The sequence below is a fragment of the Macaca fascicularis genome, chromosome 16, assembly GCF_037993035.2.
Source record: "Macaca fascicularis isolate 582-1 chromosome 16, T2T-MFA8v1.1".
NCBI lineage: Eukaryota > Metazoa > Chordata > Mammalia > Primates > Cercopithecidae > Macaca > Macaca fascicularis.
The window spans coordinates 70,745,039-70,770,289 of record NC_088390.1 but is presented as its reverse complement, the minus strand read 5'-3'; the positions used below and the strand labels follow the sequence as shown (position 1 = coordinate 70,770,289).

Here is a 25,251-nt window from a genome sequence, read left to right as displayed (position 1 = left end):
ACTACCTACGTGCCTGGTGCCTTCACATCCAGTGTTAGGACTGATGCTACTTTGCCACCTGAGTAATAACAGAAAACTGGAGCCAGAGCCAGTCATGACTTGCCCACTCCTCCTGCCACACCTGCTTCAAGAGCGACATTAGAGGGCAGCTACAGCCACTGGGGCTGCCTGGGCCTGAGCACCAAGGCAGGGCCATACTCTAGTGCACGAGGCTGATAGGAGTGGCTCCGACCAGATCATGCTGCGGGAAGAAAAACACTTAGTGTGGAAAGGGCTTAGTGTGGGAAGGGGAAATCATACCTCTTGTGGAACATGGGTTGGCTGGGGGACAGGGGACCCTGATTTGCAGCTTGTCAACCTTGAAGGGGTGGAGCTCTATTTCAGAGGACAGTTACAGGTAGATAAAGCTAAAAATGATGTCTGTCATCAAAGACACATCCACACACAAGGAACTGCTAATTTTCTGTAGTATCTGAATGAGCAATATGGCACTGGTCTCTTTGCCAGGAGCACAACAGTAACTGGTGTGTTTTTCCCAGAGCTGAATAACTCCAACATCTGTTCTTGATAATATGTTATCAAATGTTCCATTTTAAGAAGTTTTGTTCTTTGGATGCCAAATATTGACTTTCATAGTGAAAGCAGCTATTAATAGTTACAGGTAGAAGGAAATGGAGGAGAAAATAATGTGAGGACCAAGCTCAGGTGTGCAGGGTTTGGGTTCCCTTAACTACTCCCAAGCAGCAGGTGCCCTGTCAAGCCTACTCCAGTGAGACAGATGCCTAAATAGTAATAAAACAGTGAACTGCTGTGTGAGATTATTAGATTCACCTGGCCATAGGAGGCCTGAGGCCATGGGGTCTGTTAACTAGAAAACCAGGCCGAAGGCAGAAGAGCATCTTGTAGTTGTGGCCACTCCTTGTCTGTGGGGACAAATGCAAAGGCATTTTATGATATCATCTGGCATCATGGTCTGAGCTGCACCAGCTGGCCTAGGCCACTTTGATTTTCCTTCAGACATACACTTCCTGAGGGCAGGGGTTCATCTCAGTGCTTTTGGCTGATATCGTACATTAAGAACGCATACACGCTTTTTGGTGGAATAAGCTGTAATTTTTGCCACAGTGTCTCTGCATAGCGGTGGTGGTGGTAATTGATCCTGCCCCCATGAAACTGAAGAGTGGAAAAACAGCATCTGAGCCCCTTCCAGGTCCTTGTACACATACTAAGTCTTACTTCATTGTCACTTGTGTTGTTGCATGAAGTGCCAGAGTTTTTTGTTTTGTTTTGTTTTTCTTCTTATGAGACAGAGGCTAGAGTGCAGTACAGCGATTGTGGCTCACTGCACCTCCGCCTCCCAGGCTCAAGCCATTCTCGTGCCTCAAGCCATTCTCGTGCCTCAGCGTCCCTAGCAGCTGGGACTACAGGTGCGCACCACCATGCCTAGCTAATTTGTGTAGTTTTAGTAGAGACAAGGTTTCACCATGATGGCCAGGCTGGTCTTGAACTCCTGGCCTCAAGTGATCCGCCTGCCTCAGCCTCCCAAAGTGCTGGGATTACAGGCGCAAGCCACTATACCCAGCCTGAAGTGCCAGTTTTATAGGGGCCCGTTAATAATTGGGTGCCACTGGTTACCACTGGACAACCTCTCAACATGATGTGGAAGAGACCTTTCGTATGCGTGCCTCCCGCCCCCTTTCCCAGAGAACCTCTCAGGACTGCCTGCCTTACTCCTGTTTAAAGGCATCAAAAATTGTCCCACTCCTCAATTTCTGGTTTTGTTCTTGAGCACCAGCCAGGGCACATGGTTATAGAAAGTATTTTCAGTGAAATGCCTATAGCTAAGTCTTACCATTTGTCAAGAGTACAAAAGAAAGGGCCGTGTAACTGCATTCCTCTAGATTAAGTAGCATTTAGCTGGGTTACAGGGGAAGATGCTGCTCATGGGGTCGAGTGTGTCCCCGTGTGCTCATTGTTGCTACATTAGTCCCCAGGGGGAGACGACCTTTCTATTAACTGTTAATTTCATCTTGCAGTCTTGCAAGGCAGGGGCCTCCTGACTCACCCACCACATAACCAGCTGGTCTTTGCTCCAAGTTTTGGGAGTTGCCCGTGTCTCCAGGTTTTCAGGTCAAGTTCTGCCTGCTGAGTCATTGTTACAAAAGCAAATTTTTCTTACACTTAATGCTAAAATAGTCTTCTTACCCTCATCGGAACGCAAGCACCTCATATTGGAGTCATTTGTTGGAATATTTATTTACCATTCATGTCTGCTTTTAAAAGTTCTTAAACCATTCCTAGGCCAGGTGCAGTGGCTCACACCTCCCAAAGTAATCCCAGCACTTTGGGAGGCCAAGGCAGGCGGATCACTTGAGCTCAGGAGTTTGAAATCATCCTGGGCAACGTGGCAAAACCCCATCTCTACCAAAAATAAAATATATATATATATATTAGCCGGGCATGGTGGCGCATCCGTGTGGTCCCAGCTACTCGAGAGGCTGTGGTGGGAGGATCACTTGAGCCTGAGAGGCGGAGGTTGCAGTGAGCCAAGATCTTACCAGGTGGCACTCACCCAGCCTGGGTGAGAGTGAGACCCCATCTCGGGGAAGAAAAAAGTTCTTAAAGCATTCTTGACTCCTTCATATTTTTATGAGTGCCAGGGCTGAGCAGGGCCCTGTGGGTGGGTCTCATGAGGCATATTCAGTGTTTAAAACAGACCACTCCCCCAGGCAGAGGCTCAGTCAGATGCCCAAGTCTCATCCTCAAATATCAGGCTCCGTGGCTGCCCAGTACAGTCTCTTCCCTGGCAACAGCAGCAAGGGAGACTGGAGCAAGAAGTAAAGGTGGGCTGGTGAAGGCAGAAAAAGGGAGGCTGCCTGGTCAGACTGTGCCAGGTGCCAGGGTGTACACAGCCCTCCCTGGAAGAGGCAGTATAGGTCTCCTTGGTGCAGACGAGGGGACTGATGCCACAGAAGTGAAGAAACTTCCAGTGAAACGTAAGCCCCAATCTATGTGACTGGGCTCCTTGCTCTTCCCTGGGCCTTCCTCCAGCCTCCCAGCTCCTGGCAGGGACACTGGACCACACATCATTGGGTGGAATGTCCCCGTGACTGGGGCGTGAGCCAGCAGTTTACCAAGCCTAAATCCATATCTCTTCATTTAAAAAACAGACTAGCAAAACTTTCCATTTTGTAAGAAGTATAATTCTGGTGCCTTTAATATGTCAGTTTGCAAAGGCAATGCATAATATTTATTGGAAACTTGACTAGAATTTTCAAAAGAAACTATTATGTTTGGATGTATATAGTAACTAGGTAGTTTGAATCTATTAATTCTCAAAGCTGGAAATACTATACAACAATAAATATCTTCTTGTTTTTTTACATTGAGTTTAAATCTATTAATATTAGCCTTTTGCTGTAATCCCCTTTCTCCTGAAGTGCTTAAAAACTAAAATTCCTTTATTAAAGCAGATATACCCTTTATTTCCAGTAATAGTACCTTTGAAGAGCAAGCTAATTAATTCTTTTTAACTGCTTAATGTAAACAAGAAATACAGCACTTTTGTGAGTGTTGCTACAAAGAAGATAATCACAGTTGATCTCCATATCACTTAATTAAACCAGGTCATTCATGGAAAATAATTACCTTCAATTATGGTAAAAAGAATTTGTTGAACACAAAATGGAAATCATCCTGCCTTTAGTGAGGAATGACGCTGTTAGTCCTGGTTGGGGTTAAGCAGTGCTTTTATCTGAGGTGGTGGCTGTGTAGGGGATGGGCTGTTTACTGTAATAGCTTGAAAACAACACTGTATGTGAACAGTGGTTTTAGATTAATTTCCTTTTAGATGTCATTTGTCATGTGAGGATCTATAAAAGTTTATTAACATTTAAACACCCACTTAAAGGATCACATTTTGATAGAAAGTCCATGAGGTCTTCTGGAGCCCTGAGTCTGAAAAATCACAGAAAAATACTTGACAAATCATAGAATCCTCAAGTAGAAGAGGGTCATGAGATAAACCCTGTTTGCATTTTAAACCGTTGATCAGCAGCCATCCCAGTAAAATTCCATGAAGCTACAAGCCTTTTAGATATGATCTCATTGGCGTAATATCTTTCCTAAGGAGCTGATTTTTAGCTTAAGGTACAAAGTGATTACCCAATTGTATCTGGATAATCCTGGGAATTGAAAGTTAATTCTTTGGTTCCCATTTGTCACTCTTCCTGTTAAATCTGAGCCAATTTCTATGTCCCACTCCCAATACTGGAGAATTTTAAGAAAGAGTGGTTCTTATATGTGTCTTTAAAGAACAACCCAGCTTACAGTGAAGTCTTAGCACTTCCCTTCTGCTTCGTAACTGGCTGGGCATCAGCATGCCTTGTCCTGGCTTTGCCCTAGGTCAAGCCATTTTCTTCTGCTGGGCATATATCTTCTTACTAAATACAAGGAGATTTTAGAAGCCAGAGCATGGGACCCTTCCAGTGCTGACTTGTGCACTGAATTCCCCAGGACTGTGTTAATGGGTCCTGAGATGCTGGCTGTTTACCAGGGGCTCGATCTATTCCATGACCTTTTCTCATGTGTGTCGATGACATAGTGCGCGCTCAGTCCTCTTCTCACCTAGATTAGTAGACAGACGATACATGGACTTTCAATATGGTGCCTACTTAGATATTTTTAAATGTAAGTTTTTATACTGTCATTTATAGTCATGTGTTTTTTGGGGGGAAAAAAACCTTCTGTTTTTTCACCATTTCTCCAGGACTCTGGATTGATTTGGAAATGTCCTACAATGGGTCCTTTCTGATGACTCTCGAGACCAAAATGAATTTGACCAAACTAGGTAAAGAGCCTCTTGTTGAAGCCCTGAAGGTTGGAGAAATTGGCAAAGAAGGGTAAGGGGCTATATATGAATTTACTAAATCAATCCTGGGGCACCAGCATTTCCCTCCAGCCTTTGAGAAGCAGGTTTGATGTGTAGTGGCCCCTGGATGTTGAGTGAGCTTCTGTGTAAGTGCTCCTGGACCAGAGCGTTACAGGGAATGGTTTCCTAGTCTCATCCCCAGCGGCCTGTGACTTCCCAACCCAGCTCAGCTGTGACAGTGCCTTTGACCTCAGTGCTGGTGGTGGTACACATGGAATTGGTTACCCAGAAAGCATCACTGACTCAGACAAGCAGGGCAGACTCATCCGAGCAATAAAATGATCCTCGAATGGAATCATTAAGATCCTTCCGGTCATAAACAGCAATATGTGGAGCAGGCTGAATCTACCTGCTTTAATCACAAAGTCAGAATTACTTATAATTAGATGATTGATTTTGTAGCACAGAGGGTGCTCCTAAAGTGTTTTGAGAAGCATTTTCCCTAAATAATACAAAGTTGACTTGCCTAGTAAATCCCTTTCTTTGTAGATAGCATATCTACTGCCTAGGGTTTGTCTGATTTAGTAAATATTCCAAAATTGTGAGGTAATTCATGAAGCTTAATTTCTTTTCCCTCTTAAATGCGTAGACTAGATAAGCTGGAACTTTTACATCCTACTCTCCTTAAAAATGACTGCTCTGACTATAAATTTAAATTATATTATTGTTTTTACCATATTAAAAATGTTGACTAGAGGCTGCTTCTCACATCTTTAGCCCTTTGCATAGAATCAATAGTATGATGACACGAAAATGTCACAAGGAGCTACCTCCTCGGGGTCTAAATATAAGATACTGGCTCTTAGACTTTTGCTTGGTTCTGGTACTGACCTAATGCTTATATTCATGCTTGTGGTAACAGCAGATTGGAGAGCTGGGTTATACATTTGAGAATATTCTTTTACTTATTCTGATTTATGCAAGTTACTTAATGAAATGTTTCTATTTTAATAATTGGAGAATTTTACCAGCTATATGCAATCTAACCTGTGTCTGTGCTATTTTCCTTTCATTTTTCTATTTGTTAAAATATGTTTGGATTCGGCAATCTGTGGATTTATATTTTCTGGTGAGTGTGGTATTTATCAACTCTCCACATAGCATTTCATACCCTGTAACTTCTGAGTCTTGTTTGATCCCATGTGAAACCATGAGGAAACCTGTCTTTTCATCATGTTCTTGGACATAAAGGCACAGTTCGTGAGCCTGAGAGAACCCAGACCAGGAGTAGTTAAGAGGCTTTCCTGACAGGGAAAGTCTTACAGACTTCCCCAGTTTGAATTGCCGGAGTCCTGATCTAGTCAGACTCAATTCCTGGTCCTGCTGTCCCCACCCCACCCCCACGCATAGCCGAGCACAGTAAATCCAGCTCATGACGAGAGTTGCAGTACCGGCTGCCTAGAACATGAAGCACCTGAGGCAGAAGCAGTCTTGAAAATGAGTTCTAATAAAAAGGGAGTGTGGCGAAGCAACCTCGGGCAGATGTGTTTGTGCAAGGAGCCCTTTCTAGAAACAGCCCCATGTAGGCACAGAGGTGCAGGGACTCCATTGCAAAGGGGGTCTTGGGCACCAGGGGTGGCAACCAGGCCGGTCCCTGATGTGCTTGCCACATAGGCGTCCACATTCACTGCTATTCATGCAGCCCTCACGGCCTAGTTTCAAGTTCATAAACTCTGGCCGATCAGAGGATGGACGTGTTTCTGGAAAGTTGTGCTTCTCTAGACTGAGTGAAAAAAAAATCCTCTGCTTTAGGAATGTGATGGTATTATATTTCACTTATATTTCTAAAGTACTTTTTTTTTTTCTTTGAGAGTCTGTTATAAAATGTTTTGCTTCTTCCTGTGAGGATGTTAAATTATATGTTGATGTGTAATTGGCTGTCATTTGGTTTTAAAAGTAAGGAGGAATACAATCCAAAAGCACTTCATTTGGGAGAAAAGGGTGGAAAAATGGACCCTTACCCCTTTTTTTCAGAAAGAATCCCTTCAGGAACCTGAGAGCACTGGGTGCTTCTTTCTGAAAATGCTTCCACATACACCATTTGGCTCACAGTTTCTAGGAGCATTGTGAACCTCTGAAAGCCCATCCGTGGTTAAGAACCTAATCCCAGAAGTGATTCCAGAATTCACTTCACTTCCTCAGTCGTGAGGTTTATGGAATCACCATGGGGCTTAGTAGCAGAGAAGGGACAGGAGTCAGCGTATGTAGTAGGTATTTGAAGCGCGTGATCTTTGGAACTGACATCTTCCTTAATATTAAACCTCCAAAGCGCAGAACGTCTGAAGAATTGGCCAGCAGCAGCCCTTTCCTCCAGGCCCTCACTTCAGCCTGTGGCCGCCTGTCCAGGGCCTCACTCCACATCAGGGTCTGCTTCCTGGTGTCCTGCCTGGCAGGGCCTCAGCTTCGTCTCACTGCTTTTTTCAGTCCCTGTTCAAGTGTGCAAATGATTGTGCTCTTGCGGAGTCTCTGAGGAGATGCTGCTCAACCTGTGAGATGTCCTCCTTACTGGTAGGAAGTTTGTTCACCTTTAGTTAGCACCCTGAGGGTGAGACTGAGATTGAAACCTGTGTAGCTTTGCCCTAGCAAAGTCTCTTCCCTTTGAAATGTATGTCTGCTGTATTTTCGTGGGCATTTTTCCTTTAGTCTTTTCATTTCCCAAATAGTCCTTTTGTCGCACACTGCAGGTAACATAACTTTTGGGCAGTACGGCATTCAGATGGCATTGAGATAGTGAGCTGAGCAGCATCTACTTTAGGAACTGCCCTGCAGAGGGCCAGAATGAGTTAGTAAAGGGAGCGCTCTGCCTCTTGGGTGGCCTTTAAATGAAAAGTGGCATGGGAATGAAGTGTTTCCTATAAGGCACTTGGCCTCTTACTGCTCCACCACTGCAGTCTGGGCCCTTTGTACAAGTCCCCAAGTCAGAAGTTGGCCCCATCTGACCCCTTTTGGGTCACTAGTCCACATCTACCCCAAACCACCCTTCTGCCCCCAGGCCCCTGGTGTTCTAGGCACTGAGTGCTTGCAGTTTACACTGTGACTGCCTAGTTTGTGGGTGTGTATGCACATGTGTGCCTGTGGCAGGTGTATGGAACTGATTTTCTCAAAAGAAAATTAGTACATTCTTAAGTGTGGTCCCCCTCAAAGCAAACATCTCACAGGCCTTCTTAATTTAATTATGCATCCTTCATTGAAAGCATTTTGGGGGCTGCTTTTTACAATTGCTTCCAGAGTCCGTGACATTCTTTTAGCTAACCTGAGTAACAGCAAATTGTCCTGCTTTGTAGATGGTTTGGACCTTTGAGAAATTGCTAGAAGTCCTCAGAGGTGATGGTGGTTATGAGACCAAGAAATAAAATATTTGGTCTAAGAGTATCAGTGATAAAATAATTCACTTTTTCTTATATATCTGACGTTTCCAAAAGATTTTTGGCAGAAGGAACATAGCTGGAATAAGCCTTTTAAGGTGTCTTTTTGAAAGGATATCACACTCATCTGGAATTCTGAGGTGTGTTTAAAACAAGTAGGCTGATTACATTCCAGCACATCTTCTACAAGGAAGTGTGGTATATCTCTCTCTGAAGTTCATGCTGAGATCATAAAATGCATGTTCAGTTATAAAAGTGAATATCAGGCAAACACTGGGCTACACTTACAATACCTAAGTATTGGATGCCACATAATACCACCCCCAGTGTGGAGAGCAGAGGTACCACTCAGTCAAAATCAGATTTCACATCATCTGATCTGCTTGAAGTGTACAGCGTTACCTAAAGTGTTCACTTCAAGCCACAAAATTTGTCCTGTTCTGTGACCTACAGAGGATTAACTTGGTAACCTGAGAGTTTGCCACAGCGCTCAGCCTCTGGCATCTTCTGCCCAGGGTTGGAGCTGCCAGATGATATGCCCCGGTGGGGACACAAGGAGCGGTGGCTCAGCAGATCTCACTGGGGTCCCAGAGCTTGCAGGCAGCCTTTTGTGCTTTGTGCGTGAGGAGCAGGCTCCTTGTGCTGTGGGGACAGATTCCACGCCTGGCAGCACGAGATCAGAGAGCCTCAGGCACTGCCATCCTGCTGATGGAGAACTCCGATGCTCTTCTGAGAGGGGTGTGTGATCTTTGGGGATTTACATCTCTGGCTTTCCCCACCCAAGACCCAGTTTAGGCTTTCATGGGAATCAAATTTTGCTATATACATTTTAAATATAAGATTCCTGTGAGGGCTGCCTAACCACAGCACACTCTGATATGACTCTGCAACCAGCGGATACACATAAGCATTTCCTGGACCAGCCAGGCCTTTGGTGGAAGGAAGAAGAGCCAGTTAGGTGCTGTCCCGTGGTCAGGGACAAGAGGCTTTTGTTTCTGCAGAGGGAGTTTCCCTTTAATGTGGAAGTTCAGCCTGTTGGCTGGAGCGCTGGCTCTAATGTTTCAGAGTGCTGTTGACGAGGAGCTGTGTGTCCTGCCAGGGAGGACACAGTCCGGGTCCTCTTACAGCCGGCTCCTGTTTCCAGGGTGGAGGTTTCAGTCCTGCCCTCCCAGTGCATAGTGCTGGGGCCATTGCTGGGCCTTCAGTTCCACACTGGCATGTGTGCTGTGCCCTTGGGTGCCTTTGGCTCCTGTTGGTTAGGAGATAACTGTCCCAGTGGGCCTCTGGTGGCCCAAGGACAGCGTCAGGAAAACCGAAGGACTGCAGCTGCAGGGAGATAGGCCCTGAGCCCCACTGCCTTCCCTTGTCCATGTAATTGTGTCGTCAAAAATCCAATGAGCAGCCTCTGCTTGGTGACCATTTGGCTGTGTAATAGTGTTCAGAGACTACTCTGTCCCTAGTTCATTTTGTCCCATTTAAGTCTCTGGACTCAGACACAGCCCTGCCAGTACTTTCTGAAGCAGAGACACAGTCCAGGGAGGAACCTGCTTTCTGTAGGCCCAAGGCTCAGCCCAGAAGCCCCCAGGTCCCCTCCGAGAGGAACTGGACCCCTCACCTCTGCGGGTAATCCAGCAACCCCACACCTCCGGAACTGAGCATCCGCCCTGGAGAGTTGAGTGAGGGACACAGCTCTCCCATGAGGCTTTCCCTTACTTCAGTCAAAGGAATGGTCTTTAGTTGTGTAATTTTCCAGGAAATTTCCTGGGTTCTCATGTCAGTTGCTTCCTAGAGTCTCCTGAGACTTTTGTGTGTGTGTGTGGTTGCTGGCTTTTTCTGTGACTTTCAGGAGATAGGGCAGGTGTGGAGTGAAATATGTAATTTCATTGGAAAGGACGCATGAGTCAAAACTAACTTGGAGGGGAACTAAGCCAGAAAGCATCAGAGTTGCTGAACTAAGCCAGAGCCAAGGGACTTACCTCAACATCCCATCATCAGTGAGAAGTGGCCATGTCACCAGTATAAGCTGTCACCTCACCCTTGCAACCATCTGCTCTTTCTGTTCATCCTCCCACGTGGCTCCCGCTGCACTGCTGATTGAAATCACTGCATTTTATGTGTGCATCACACTCCCACCACCTGTCCTCTGACGCATGCTCAAAAGCAACCTCTTCTGGGCCCAAGTCCTCTGTGGTCCTGTCAGAGGCCTTGGCATTGAAGAGTGTCCTGAGCATCTGCGCTGATCCAAGGATTCTTGGATTGGACCTCTTCTGTTTTGGGTGGGTTGGAGAGAATGACGAGGTATAGTAAGTTACATCCCAACTCTGTTGTGGTTGAGTGTGTGTGCATGGGTGTGTGTATTCTCTTTCTAAGCAGAGCTTGGGTGAGGGCAGGCAGTGGTGGTGACTCTCTCTCTGTCCAGTTGCAGGCCCCGGGCATTCTGTCTGGCAGACAGCGACGAGGAATCCTCCAGCGCTGGCTCCTCCGAGGAAGACGATGCCCCAGAGCCCAGCGGGGGAGACAAACAGCTCCTCCCAGGGACTGAAGGGTGAGTGGATCAGTGCTTCTGTGCCTCTGAGTCTCCAGGGATCAGGACAGCAAGTTAGGAGTGAGCCTTGTTTCCCTTCCTTCCTCTGTGATCTTCCTTCCGCTTTCATGTTGAGTAGATGGTTTTGTAATATCCCGGGTCAGTGGTCTGTTTAAATTCCAGGCCCCCACGTGAAAAGACCCATATAGCTTTCCTTACTAAAATGGCTTTCTGGTGCTGTTTGACTAAATAATAGAGAAGTTGAAGGGCGTGCTGATGATGAAAAGCATCGCCCTGAGCCTTTAGAAGGAGCGGAGCACACGCCCCCTCCCCCTGGAGCCAGCGGAGAGCCTCCCTCCCCTCAGCTTCAGCTGGAGTGCATTTGCTTCTGTTGAGCTGCAAGTTCCTGCAAAGCAGAAACGTTCAGATTATTTTCTTTGGCGAATTTTGAAAGCGCTGATAACTAAGCTGATCTTTTGGATCATGAACTTCATTTGGAGGGGGGCACTCTGCCTGTTATTTGGGCTGTGAAATGATCAAAGTGCTTAAACAGCCTATCCACAAGGATCTTTTAATTACGTAAAGTGACTTGAAGAAACTAAGATTATAAGGAACCAAATAATTCAGAAACTTTTATAAGAAAAAACCAACCTATTCACTTTTGAAATCCTACAGGAGATGAGAATTCAGATGTTTGAGGAGTTGGTGCCAACGTTTGTGTGTATTATTTAGTCGAGCTGCTTGACCTACTTAAGAATGATTGCTTTTCCCTGAACACATACTATTCCTCATATTCTGGAACTGTGGGGGATTTTAAAAAGCAAATATCCTTTCTTCTGAGGGCAGTCTCATGGTACATGTAACCTGATACCACAGCTTATTTTCTTGGCCTGTGAGCACGTCAGCTTGGTATAGCATTTTGTTTTCTTGAGATGGCGTCTCACTTTGTCACCCAGGCCTGGAGTGCAGTGGCACGATCATAGCTTACTGCAGCCTCAACCTTCTTGGCTCAAGTGATCCTCCCACTTTAGCCTCCCGAGGAACTGGGACTACAGGTGCACACCAGCACTCCTGGCTAATTTTCTGTTCGTTTTTTGTAGAGATGGGGGTCTCACTGTGTTGCCCAGGCTGCATTTTTCTTTAAGAAGTTCCAAGCCCTTTGAAAAGTAATTGCCACTCAGGGTAGCCATGTGACACCACCTAAAGACAGTCTGTTAATTACCGATTTGTTTCCTATTGATGCAGCATGATTTGTTACTTGCTGCATGGAGATTATGAGATTGATATGTCATTGGATTTCTGTCTGGTATTGGAGTAGTGTAAAAGAGGACAGGTGAGAAACCTCTGCATGAGGACTTTGTCCAGCTCTCCATTGTCAACATTTGGGCTGTTTCAGACATTTACACCTTCTCTAAAGTAGTAGTTCTCAACTGGGAGTGATTTGGCCCCCCAGAGGACATTTGCCGATGTCTGGCGACATTTTTTATTGTCATAACTAGGGGAAGTGCTACTGGCATCTGCTAGGTAGAGACCAGGGATGCTGCTGAACACCCTGCAACGCACAGGATGCCCCCCACCCCAACACAGAATCACCCTATCCAAAACATCGAGTAAGGGGAACAAAGAGCCACAGGTTTTTGTCTGTGAAAGAGTGAAGTTCATGCTAACCGCCCTTTGTGTTCCACATTTGAAGGTACGTTGGAGGTCATCGAACAAGTAAGATTATGAGGTTTGTTGATAAAATTACCAAGTCAAAATATTTCCAAAAAGCAACAGAAACAGAGTTTATTAAAAAGAAGATCGAAGAAGTCTCCAACACACCCCTGCTGCTCACTGTTGAAGTACAAGAATGTAGAGGAACCTTGGCGGTCAACATTCCACCACCCCCGACTGACCGAGTATGGTGCGTAGAGGGCCCTCAGGGACAACAAGTGATTCCTCTTATTGCATGGCCACAAAAGTCCCAGCCTGCTTAACCTTGAGATTATGGAAAGTACCGTCTCCCGGGCAGAAGCACTTCCAAACATTTTTCATGGGACCTTAATATTAGTTGCAAATCTGATGGTACTTTCTTCTGTGAGTGGTGAATTCACGTTCAAGAATTCATCTTCACATGGTAGGAAAAGTTAATACATGAAGTTTATGAGATAAGCTGTTTCTATTCTTGGTCTTCCTCCTCTGGAAAGCCAACTGTTCTGCCAGTAATAACAGCTGTCATTTGTAGATAGCGCCTTTATTCTCTGCCTGGCCCTGGTTGTAATTGCATTACCTGATTAGTCCTCATAGCATCCTGTTGAGGTCGATGCCATTGTTATCCCTACTTTAAAGATGGGGATCACACGTCCAACAGAGTCTGGGAAGTTAGGGAGACTTCCTGAGTTAGGCCTCGATGCTGAGGAGTCAGGAGCATGTGCCTCTGGTGTCTGAGGACTTGATTATCAGCACCAGCTGCATGTTAAAATCACCTGGGGAAGTGCTAAAAATATAGATATGCCTGGCCCATTCCCCGGGATTTCAGGGGTGGGGGGTGATGAAGCCAGGGTTGAGAGTCACTGAAATAAATTACTGATGAGTTCAGCATCACTGTCTGTGAGTCTCAATTTAAAATTGACATGCTAAATCCTAAAAAATGGGCATAAGTGTAAACAGTGATTGCATTAAGAGATCTCATTGTACCATAAACTACACTCATAACAAAAATATAGCTCTGTTCTATCATAGAATGAAACCAACGTGCTAGTACATATCATTGGTATTCAGAAGGATTTCTAGGAATGATCAGACGAGGGTTTTTGAATTGACTAACCATTTAACGATAATGCTGGTATTTCCCAATAAAACTTTAAAATGCCTTTTCATACTTTTTTTTTAAAGTAATATTTTCATTGTAAAAAAAAAAAGAGAGAGATTGGGAAAAGGTGAAAAATAAATAAATAAATAAATGTCCATAATCTCACCATCCAGAAATAACCGCTGTTAATATATTGTATGGTCTTTCAAACCTTAAAAAAAAAATGTAATAGTAAAAGTTGATACATTTCTTCTCCTCCCTGCCAGTTCTTTAGATTTATGTTTTAAATGCCTCTGCTCAGGGGGAGATAAAATAAAAGGGCTCTAGGATAGCGCTACCCAAGGCATGCTCAAATGCTGACCTATGTGTTATTGATCTATAAAGGTAAGTATAGATATTGAGAGTGTTTAGAAATACTTATGGCAACCTGACATTTTTACTGTATTTCCAAAAGCACTGGTCCATGACAGATGTAAGGTTTTAGTTGATAGCACACATGGTCTTGTCTGGATACTTTGCCAACAGTTCTGATTGCCAGTCTGCTCCCTCAGGAAGTCATAAAGAGCATATTGTTGGGGTGTAGGGTGAAAAAACAGGTTTAGAACCTTACCGATCGACATATGCACAGGAGAATGTAAGGGGAGTTGACCCCACTTCTGTCCGTGGTCCTCTCTTGGGGGTGACATTCAGAGAGAGGCAGTGTATCTTTCACTCTCTGCTTTATCTGCTTGAATGTATGTTTTGTTTTTGTAATGTACATATACTACTTTTATAAAAATTGAAAGAAAAAAGGTTATTGCCATTTTAGAAAAAAACAAAAACCAGTGCCCAGGTCATGGGTTTTTCCAGTGTGCTTCCTGGCTTTCCGTTTGTCAGAACTGTTCTAAATCCACCACAGCCCTAACACCATCTAGGGAACACAGGGGGTTCACAATTCATATTTTGTGTGTGGAATATTTTTAGAGGGCATTTTCAGAAGAAAATAACATTTTAAGTAGTGATAAAGCCCCATGTAAATGAGGAATGTGTGCTGTCAGTGCCTCATTCCTTGCTTTATTCTAAATGTGGTTATTACTTATCTTCAAAAAGGTATGGTTTCCGAAAGCCACCACATGTGGAGCTGAAAGCTCGGCCAAAACTTGGAGAGAGAGAAGTGACTTTAGTTCATGTGACAGACTGGATAGAGAAGAAACTGGAACAAGAGTTTCAGGTAAACCTCTGGTGTTATCTAGTATTTCACACCAAGTATAGAAGCTCTGGGTAGAACCGAGGTTCTGAACTTCAGCTGGGTCAGGATCCTCTTTGGAAAATCTGATGATGACCTTCATCCCGGAAGAGTATTACATTTGATCAAATATGGGAATAAAGTTTTAGGTACAGTGTCAAAGCCCTGAAACTTACCCACAGAACATTACTAAGTCATCTTCAGAGGAAACCCAAAAGATGTGGGTCAGAGCAAAATGATGATGTCTTTTCCCAGCAAGCCTGCTGGGACTCTCAAGCTTTGTTTTCTCTTATGCAAGGCCTGGCCTTGCCCAACTCTTAGCACCCCACCTGTGGGCAGGGAGGCTGCCCCCCTGTTCTTGTGTGTATTCACCTTGCTCAGTTTGATCAGTTCAACAGACTTTCCTGGAAACCCTTCTGTGTGCCAGGTACCACCTGCCCTGGGAGTCCAAAGATGAATCAGGCCTCTCCCTCCCCTGGGTAGCTTCTAGTGTAGTCTGGGAGTTGAAGCCAGAACTTACTCTCTCAGCTTGTTTTTCTGCATTTGGCCACCAAAGGTAATATCAGTATAGCTGAGGCCCTGGGATGAGCTATTTCCATCAAACTTTTATCAGATATTTGAAGCACAGTTGTCTGTCAGGGTTTTATGGATTAGCAAACTATTTACTTTTAATGAAATTCACCTTTTGAAGAAGACCTACGTTCTTTTTGCAGTGGTGTATTTTGAGTTACTGCCTTAAAAAAAATCCTCTTATTTAAAAACTAGAGATTAAACATAACTGAAACCAATTTCTGAAAAAGCTAACCAATTTCTGAAAAAGCTTAATGTCATCACCAAATAGAAAAGTACTTTGAACCTAGTGAGGGGAAAGAACATCATGCCTTATATTTTTCCCTTTTTCTTTTCTTTTTTTTTTTTTTTTTTTTGAGACGGAGTCTTGCTCTGTCGCCCAGGCTGGAGTGCAGTGGCCGCATCTCAGCTCACTGCAAGCTCCGCCTCCCGGGTCTACGCCATTCTCCTGCCTCAGCCTCCCGTGTAGCTGGGACTACAGGCGCCCGCCACCTCACCCGGCTAGTTTTTTGTATTTTTTAGTAGAGACGGGGTTTCACCATATTAGCCAGGCTGGTCTTGATCTCCTGACCTTGTGATCCGCCCGTCTCGGCCTCCCAAAGTGCTGGGATAACAGGCTTGAGCCACCGCGCCCGGCTTTCTTTTCTTTCTTTCTTTCTTTCTTTTTTTTTTTTTTTTTGACACAGAGTCTCGCTGTGTCGCCCAGGCTGGAGTGCAGTGGCGCCATCTCGGCTCACTGCAAACTCTGCCCCACTGGATTCACACCATTCTCCTGCCTCAGCCTCCCGAGTAGCTGGGACTACAGGCGTCCGGCACCACACCCAGCTAATTTTTTGTATTTTCAGTAAAGATGGGGTTTCACCGTGTTAGCCAGGATGGTCTCCATCTCCTAACCTTGTGATCTGCCCACCTCAGCCTCCCAAAGTGCTGGGATTACAGGCGTGAGCCACCGCGCCCAGCCTAATTTTTTTGTATTTTTAGTTGAGACAGGGTTTCACCATGTTGGCCAGGCTGGTCTTGAACTCTGGACCTCAGGTGATCCGCCTGCCTTGGCCTCCCAAAGTACTGGGATTGCAGGCGTGAGCCATTGCGCCTGGCCATTAGCTTACATTTTATTGCTAGGATTTATTAATAAAAGGATAATCCACATGGAATATGTGTTCTAGACATAGTAGCTGGGAACTGCTGGGAACAGCTTAAGCCAATTCTTTTAAATTGTTGGATAGGTATCAGTGCATATGGGCAGTCTTATTAAATGTACACCAAATCAAAGGCCACTTCTGCCTCCAAGCTGATATATTAGATGATTCTTGTATCCACGCACTGGTATGATTCCTCAGCTCTTTCTAAAGTATGTATGGTGGAAGAATTAGCTTGGAATGCGTAGAAAGTTTTTATATGTATTTAAAAAAATTTGTCTAAGGCCTAAAATTATCAGAACAAAGGAGGGTGACAGCCTGGCAAGGCATTCTTCCACATAGCTGTTCTTTAATGTCTTCCTACAGAAAGTTTTTGTTATGCCAAACATGGATGATGTTTATATCACTATAATGCACTCAGCCATGGACCCTCGCTCCACTTCCTGCCTCCTGAAAGACCCACCTGTGGAGGTTGCTGATCAGCCATGATGGGTGATGTCAGATGTTCCCCGTATTGTGACATCCAGCTGGATGTGTGGGGTTCTTGGCCGCCATCTGTACTGTAGCACTGGCCTCTGTGCCACAGCTACTCTTTCTTAAAGGACTGCTTCTGCCCTCTGCCTGCCAGTGCCCATTCCACTGTGAGGTGTCATTCCCCCATCCAGTGACAATTGTCTGGATTGCCTGCTGCAAAGCTTTGATTTGGCAAAGGAGACCATGGAAGAATCATGGTGGATCCAGAAGTTACAGGTGACCCACACCATGGCTTTTAAGTCTACCCAGTTTTGTGGCAGCAAATGAGCACAGTAAGAGCAAAGCTGAACAACTTGCCTCCTCTACTCCTCCAAAGCTTTTCTTCAGGCAGCCGGTGCACAGTGGGACTTTTTCACTTCTACACTTTGTATGCAGCCTTCCACACTTCCAGAGAATGTCAGTGTGCAATGTGTCTGGAGGGTGGGGAGAGGAATTCTGTGAGCCTTTTCATTTCGGTGACAGAAGAGATGGGCAGAGCAACTTACTTTTTTTCACATTAAATTGTGCATTTGGGAAGCAAGTAGCCATAGAATATACACACACTATCAGCTTGGGTAAGGACAGTGGAACTTATGTGAACATCTGGCAAAGCCATGAGATCAAACCATCCCAAGCCTTTTACCAATGAGGTACAACCACCTGGCTGCTAGCTAATCTTGAATGTTTTCCTGAGACAGGAGCGTATGTGAAAACATCAAACACTGCACAGAATGACAGGATGGGTCCTCTCATACAGATGGGTAGGGCCAGAAAGCCAGAACCACTTTTCCATCTGGTGTTTCCTGTATCCTCCAGGTTTTTATATGGGAATCGAAAGTTTGTTAATCTGATTGGGAGAGTTCCACAGGCAGATTTCCCTTCCTGAAGGCCAAAACGGAGAACTGCTCTCTTAAATTATTTCAAGAGTCAAGACCAAAAGTTTGCTCAGCATCACACTACATCTCAAAATTAATGTTGCCAACTTAATTTTGTGCATTTGTGTCAGAATGCTTAGTTTACAAGGTTGGGGCTCTCTTATTGTATAATTTGCTTCAAGAAGTAAACCTAACACCATTTTTTATTGTTTAAAGTTGCATTCAACGTCAAAATTACCTAGGGTAACTTTTGATAACTTACATCTGTGGACAAAGCTAATAGTGGTTTTTTAAACAGCACCTTGCCTGAACATGACTTTAAAGAAATTAATATATTGAAAACATGTTTGAATCCTTGATTATTTTAATTGCACCATTAAAACATTTGACTTAAATTGTTTGACCATTCCAGTTGGTGTACTGTTGATTTTTCATTGTGTAGGCCAATCTGCCTGTCACAGTCTGCGTGTCCTGGTCACTGGTCTTTATAATTGTTGTGCAATAACTAAAGGCTAAGGACTAGATGCACTATCGTGTAAAGAGATTACACATGACTGTACCATGTTGCACTTAATCAAATAGTATGTGGGGATTTAAAATCGCTTGCATTGTTTCACAAAATAAATATCTCATGTCAAATACTAGATAAGCATCTAAGTCATTTCTACTGAATCCTGTTCAGATAGGGGCACAAGTGAGTACCAAGCACCGGGGCCCTCACCTGGCAATGGCAGCTTTCACTTAACTGGTTTGGATCACTGCCCAGTCCTAAGGCTGCAAAGCCATCCTCACCACATCCCTTCAAATTATGTGCCATTATCTTCAGCCCACATTTAAAGAATCCAGTGAAAGTTCATAACTGAGGGGGTAGGGCAGTGGTGCTCCTGGGCTGCAGTTTATACCCTTCATCGTCTAGTTATCTTCATTCGGGACACGTTCATTCATCGAATGCCCATGTAGTGAGCGCATACGTGCATCCTTGCCCACCACTGCTGCCTCGTACTCAGAACTGATGCACATTTCACTGGAGCCCTTGTGTAAGATCTTTTACCAACCATAGAATCTGGACTGTAACTAGGTGTCTATGTTGTCCCCAACTATATTTAAAACCTAATTCATCTTCACAACTGCCCTATAATTTTTAACTGTTTAGGAGTGACAGATTAACCTAACCCGAAGCTTTAGTCCCATGCTTGTCACACATACTCCTGCATGGTGGTTGTTTGTAAACAGGTCGATTACCCTTTTAGTCAGGAGTTAACTCATGCAGTTCCACAGTGAATCCGTTTATGTCAAGTACACAGCAGCCCTGCAGACGCCATTCCAAGCTGCCTTCAACTAAATCTGCGCGTCTGATGGCAGACACGACAGCTTGGGACTTATGTCGAACTCATGGCAAAGGCACAATGCGCGCTGGGGAACGCATGGGAGCACAGAGGGGCACTCACTACGCAGCAGTCCGCGTATCCCCGTCAGACACCGTCCCCCTCACACGCCATTCCAGCCTTGGTATTACGGGTTGAGGCCTGTCGTGGCAAAATCCCTGGAAAATTGCCCAGCCTAGCAGCCGGACAGTCAGGTTACTAATTGTCGCTCGCGGTTAAAAGGGCCGCCCGCGGGGGGCCAAGCGGCCCCAGTTATGCGCAAGCACATGCTCTAGCGCTGCAGATTGACCCCCGGCGCCACGAGGAGGCTCGGCGGGGGCTCAAAGACAGCGCGCCGCCAACAACACACACCGACACCAGGGTTGGGTTCAAACCACTTTATTGAGAGGAATGGGGTGGCAAAACAGCAAGGACGATAAGACCCGACGTCCTCGGCTGGGAGCTACAAGAAAAGGAGAGTGATGGATGAGCCGGTGTGCGCTCGCCCGCCCGCCGGCCCCTCCCTGTTTTGCTCGGGCCGGCTCAGACTCCAGTTCGCATCACCAGCGTCAGCAGTCTAACACGTGCTTTAATTGGAATGTCATCACAGCAGGCCGGCCTCCCCCGCCTCCCTGCTCCCGGGCCCCGAGCCCCGGTGCCCACCCAGCCACACGGCCCGCCTGGCAAACAACCTCACCTCCCGGAATCTGTAGGCGGTGAAAGGCTGAAGAATGGCGATGGCTTTCTCTTAAAGGAGCCGACCAGAGCTGGTAGGCGGGCTTTACTGCCACTAACCAATAGCAAGTTCAACTTGCGAGCACGTGCAGTAAAGTTGTCTGGTGATTGGTAGTCCTTGCTGAATCCTCCAGAGGATAGATGGATCACATACCAACCATAGAGATGGGAGCCGCTCAGTCTCAAATCCTTTGCGTTTCAGCGTCTCGATCTCCACTTGCTAATGAGCGCATTTCTCTGCAGTCCGCAAAAGAAAACTTTACCAAGAGCAGGGGACAAGTGATGCCTAACTTGAATGACATGTTCTGTGCCAGGAGCTAGGATAGGAGTTGAGAATGTAAAGTTGAAAACTGTCCCCGAGTGCAAAGTAACCTGTTGTGGTAGAAAGAGCTTATATTGAAAGTGGACCGAAATGCACCACATCCTGACTTTGTGATGCGTTCGCTCTGTGACCTTGCTCAGTTAACCTTTCTGAGCTTCAATTTCTGGAAATTAGGAATACCCGGCTCCCTCCCCCCCACCCCCGCACACACACCGCGGGGGGGAAAAAAAAGTTGTAAGGATTAGGTGAATTAATTCCAATTGCCTGGCACGTTCTCAGTGGTAAACAAAGGTTTTCAAAGGGCAGGGTGATGTGGAAAACTTCCTGGGACTGCAAAACGTTAATAAATACTAAAATAGAGCTATGAACAGCCTACTGTAGAAGCCCAAAGGACAGAAAGGACAGAAACTTTGGGAAAGTTTCGCAGAGTTGATTGAGCCCATTCACTGGAAATACGGGTGGCTGAATGAGAGTTTGCTTAACTGGGTGGGGACACAGTACACCAGCAGTCACAGTCGCTGGTAATCTTTATTTCCTCCCTGTTTTCCTTGGAAATTCTTTTCCTTTTTTTCCTCTTAATACGGAACATTTATTGTTTTGTGTGTGTGTGTGTGTGATAGTGAAACCATTTCACCTTATGAGTTTGTAGTTGAATGGGCTCTTATTTTCCTTATTTTCTATATAGACTTTAAATTCAAACAATTCCTCTTTGGCGGGGAGTTGACTCACGCCTGTAATCCCAGCACTCTGGGAGACCAAGGCGGATGGATCACCTGGGGTCAGGAGTTCAAGAACAGCCTGGCCAACATGGCGAAACCCCGTCTCCACTAAAAATACAAAAATTAGCCGGGCGAGGTGGTGGGCGACTGTAATCCCAGCTACTCGGGAGGCTGAGGCAGGAGAATCGCTTGAACCTGGGAGGCGGAGGTTGCAGTGAGCTGAGATCGCGCCATTGCACTCTAACCTGAGCAACAGAGCAAGACTCCGTCTCAAAAAAAATCCTCTTTAATCCAAAGCAATAATGACTTTGACAAGTGTTTAGTACCCTCTAGATTATTTATTTTTGTTGCTGTTTTAACTTTTGTTATTCAACATTTATTACATTATGGTACAGTTTCTGCATTGGGCAGTGTATGAAAGTTTTCTTTGTGATCTAAAATATCAGTTTTTATAAGTGTTCCACAGATTGTTGAAATGAAGATGTTTTCACTATCAGGTACAAATATGGTATAAAATATTTATTTATTAATTCAACCTTAGTTGTGTTGTAATTACTTGGTCCACAGCTCTATTTTGTGTATTATGTACTTGCTTGGAAGTTGGCTGTTGGCTTTGATTGTGATGTGTTAAGATTATGCCTCAAATACCAAATGCCAGTGAGGATGTGGAGCAACAGAAGCTTTGCTCCATTACTTTTTTTGTTTTGTCTTGTTTTGTTTTTTGAGACAGTCTCACTCTGTCGCCCAGGCTGGAGTGCAGTGGCACAATCTTGGCTCACTGCAACTTCCGCCTCCCAACTTCAAGCGATTCTCCTGCCTCAGCCTCCCGAGTAGCTGGAATTACAGGTGTGCACAATCACGTCCAGCTAATTTTTGTATTTTTAGTAGAAACAGGGTTTCACTATATTAGCCAGGCTGGTCTCTAACTCCTGACCTCGTGATTCTCCCACCTCGGCTTCCCAAAGTGCTGGGATTACAGGCATAAGCCACCGCACCCGGCCTGCTTTCTTTTCTTTTCTTTTCTTTTTTCTTTTTTTGAGACAGTCTGGCTCTGTCGCCCAGGCTGGAGTGTAGTGGCAGTATCTCAGCTCACTGCAACCTCTGCCACCTGGGTTCAAGCGATTCTCCTGCCTTGGCCTCCCTAGTAGCTGGGACTACAGGCACGGACCACCATGCCTAATTTTTGTATTTTTAGTAGAGATGGGGTTTCACCATGTTGGCCAGGCTGGTCTTGAACTCCTGACCTCAAGTGATCCACCCGCCTCGGCCTCCCAAAGTGGGGATTACAGGCGTGAGCCACCGTGCCCAGACTGCTTTTTTGTTTTCTTGACAGTGTCTTTCAAAGAGGAGATGTTTTTAATTTTGATGAAAATCTAATTTATCAATTTTTTTATAGGTAGTGCTTCTGGTTTCATATCTAAGAAATCTTGGCCTAATATAGATTTTTCTTTTATATGGTTGCTTCTAGAAGTTTAATTTAATTTAATTTAATTTAATTTAATTTAATTTAATTTAATTTTTGAGACAAAGTCTCGCTCTGTCACCAGACTAGAGTGCAGTGGCGCGATCTCAGCTCACTACAACCTCCAACTCCTGGGTTCAAGTGATTCTCCTGCCTCAGCCTCCCAAGTAGCTGGGATTACAGGTGCATGCCACCATGCCCGGCTAATTTTTGTATTTTTGGTAGAGACAGGGTTTCACCATGTTAGTCAGGATGGTCTCAATCTCTTGACCTCATGTTACGCCCACCTCGGCCTCCCAAAGTGCTGGGATTACAGGCGTGTGCCACTGCGCCCACTCTTCTAGAAGTTTTATAGTGTTTGCTCTCGCATTCAGGTCTATTATCTTTTTCAAGTTAATTTTTGTGTCCAGTGTGAGACAAGAGTTAGGTTCATTTGTTTGTGTATGCATATTCACTTGTTCCAGCACCATTTGTTGAAGAGAATATCCTTTCACTTAAATTACCTTGTCATGTTTGTCAAAAAAAAAAAAAAAAAAAAAATTGCCCATATATGAGTTGGTTTGTTTCTAAACAGTATCTTCTTTTGCACTGTTATCTATCTAACCTTATGCCAATACTATACCCTTAATTACTGTTGCTTTATAGTACGTCTTAAAATCAGATATACAAGATCTCTAACTTTGTCCTTTCTCAAAATTATTTTGGCTATTTTAGGTTGTTTGTATTTCCAGAAACAGTTTAGAATCTGCTTGTCAATTTCTACAAAAGACCTGTTGGAATTTTGCCTGAAATTGTATTGAATCTGTAGGTCAATTTGGGAATAATTGACATCTTAATAACACTCAGTCTTTCATCCCATGAATACAGTCTATTTCTGCATTTATTTTAAGTCATTCATTTCCCTCAGCAATGTCATAGTTTTCATTGTACAATCTTGCATATATTTTGTGAAATTTATCCCTCAGGATTTCATTTATAATGCTATTATGAATGACACTATTTTTATTCTTTTTTTTTAGTCAAGCTTCTGAGATGAGAGACACTATTTTTAAATTTCAGTTTCTAAGAGTTCATTGCTGGTATATAGAAATGCAATTTATATTAATTTAAATCTAATTTTACTAAAATTATTTTAATAAAATTTTGTTATTTTGTAAATTTTTGTAAATTGATTCCATCTTCTAATAGGGTGGGTACAACCAAGGGTGAACTTGAGAACTGGCTTCTATTTTTTGCCCCACCTCATCACAAGCTTTTTCTCAGGTGCCCTGGAAGCAGTTGAGGCAGAAAAGGCCCATGGATTATTTAGAAGAATTATGTTTAATTTCCAAATAGCAACCAGGCGTGGTGGCTCATGCCTGTCATCCCAGCACTTTGGGAGGCCAAGGTGGGTGGACCACAAGGTCAGGAGTTCGAGACGAGCCTGGACAATATGGTGAAACCCCATCTCTACTAAAAATACAAAAAATTAGCAGAGCATGGTGACAGACACCTGTAATCCCAGCTACTCAGGAGGCTGAGACAGAAGAATCGCTTGAACCCAGGAGGCAGAGGTTGCAGTGAGCCCAGATCATGCCACTGCACTCCAGCCTGGGTGACAAAGCGAGACTCTGTCTCAAACAAACAAACAAACAAACAAACAAACAAAAATAGCCTGGGTATGGTGGCTCACGCCTGTAATCCCAGCACTTTTGAGAGGCCTAGGCAAGTGAATCAGGAGGTTAGGAGTTCAAGACCTGCCTGGCCAAGATGGTGAAACCCATCTCTACTAAAAATACAAACATTAGCTGAGTGTGGTGGCGGGTGCCTGTAATTCCACTACTCAGGAGGCTGAAGCAGAGAATTGCTTGAACCCAGGAGGTGGAGGTTGCAGTGAGCTGAGATCGCACCACTGCACTCCAGCCTGGTCAACAGAGCGAGACTTGGTCTCAAAAAATAAACAGAAATTAAAAATAGAATTTTCTAGTTCTAATGTTTTACTAATATCAATAGATATTAGAATTTTCTAGTTTCTAATGTTTTACTAGTATCAATAGAATGTTTTACTAATATCTAGTTTAATTCTGTTGTGGTCAGAGAATATGCTCTGTATAATTTCAGTCCTTTTAATTATTTTGTGTATTAACTTCTTTTTTTTTTTTTTTTTTTTTTTTTTTTTTTTTTTTTTTTGAGACGGAGTCTTGCTCTGTCCCCCTGGCTGGAGTGCAGTGGTGTGATCTCAGCTCACTGCAAGCTCCGCCTCCCAGATTCCCGCCATTCTCCTGCCTCAGCCTCCTAAGTAGCTGGGACTACAGGCGCCCGCAACCGCGCCCGGCTAATTTTTTGTATTTTTAGTAGAGACGGGGTTTCACCGTGGTCTCAATCTCCTGACCTTGTGATCCGCCCGCCTCGGCCTCCCAAAGTGCTGGGATTACAGGCGTGAGCCACCGCGCCCGGCCATGTATTAACTTCTTTATTACTGCATAACAAATTAATTACCCTGGAGCCTGGTGTGGTTTAAAACAACAGGCATTTATTATCTCACGGCTTCTGTGAGTCAGAAATTGGGGAGCATCTTAGTGCTGTGATTCTGGCTTAGGGTCTCTTATGAGGCTGTAATCAGGATGTCACCCAGGTCTGTAGGCTTGTCTGGAGCATCTACTTCCAGCCTCATTCAGATGCTGTTGGTAAGAGGTCCCCATCCCTCACCCTGTGGGCCTCGCCTTCACACCACTTGT

At 44.6% G+C, this 25,251-nt stretch overlaps 1 protein-coding gene and 2 non-coding genes across 17 annotated transcripts in view; 1 reads left to right on the top strand and 2 right to left on the bottom strand.

Annotated features, from left to right (window-relative positions):
* TEX2 (testis expressed 2) overlaps positions 1-18,576 on the top strand; it is a 115,817-nt gene extending 97,241 nt beyond the window's left edge. For 6 of the 15 annotated variants that reach the window (XM_074020113.1, XM_005584699.5, XM_074020109.1 and 3 more), the window contains 5 exons: positions 4,769-4,901; positions 10,721-10,840; positions 12,513-12,722; positions 14,700-14,820; positions 16,911-18,576. In XM_074020113.1, the coding sequence (XP_073876214.1) occupies positions 4,769-4,901; positions 10,721-10,840; positions 12,513-12,722; positions 14,700-14,820; positions 16,911-17,033 (707 nt within the window). In that variant the 3' untranslated portion in view covers positions 17,034-18,576. Of the gene's footprint in view, positions 1-4,768; positions 4,902-10,714; positions 10,841-12,512; positions 12,723-14,699; positions 14,821-16,910 lie in introns of all 15 variants that reach the window. The other 9 variants (XM_074020112.1, XM_005584698.5, XM_015438711.4 and 6 more) reach the window with 2 other exon arrangements.
* Positions 18,577-19,517: 941 nt separating this feature from the next.
* LOC123572078 (small nucleolar RNA SNORA76) lies at positions 19,518-19,650 on the bottom strand. The gene has a single exon (XR_006696418.1). It is a non-coding gene; the product is annotated as a small nucleolar RNA SNORA76 (small nucleolar RNA).
* Positions 19,651-19,837: 187 nt separating this feature from the next.
* On the bottom strand, positions 19,838-19,907 carry LOC123569620 (small nucleolar RNA SNORD104). The gene has a single exon (XR_006693435.1). It is a non-coding gene; the product is annotated as a small nucleolar RNA SNORD104 (small nucleolar RNA).
* Positions 19,908-25,251: the final 5,344 nt, after the last annotated feature.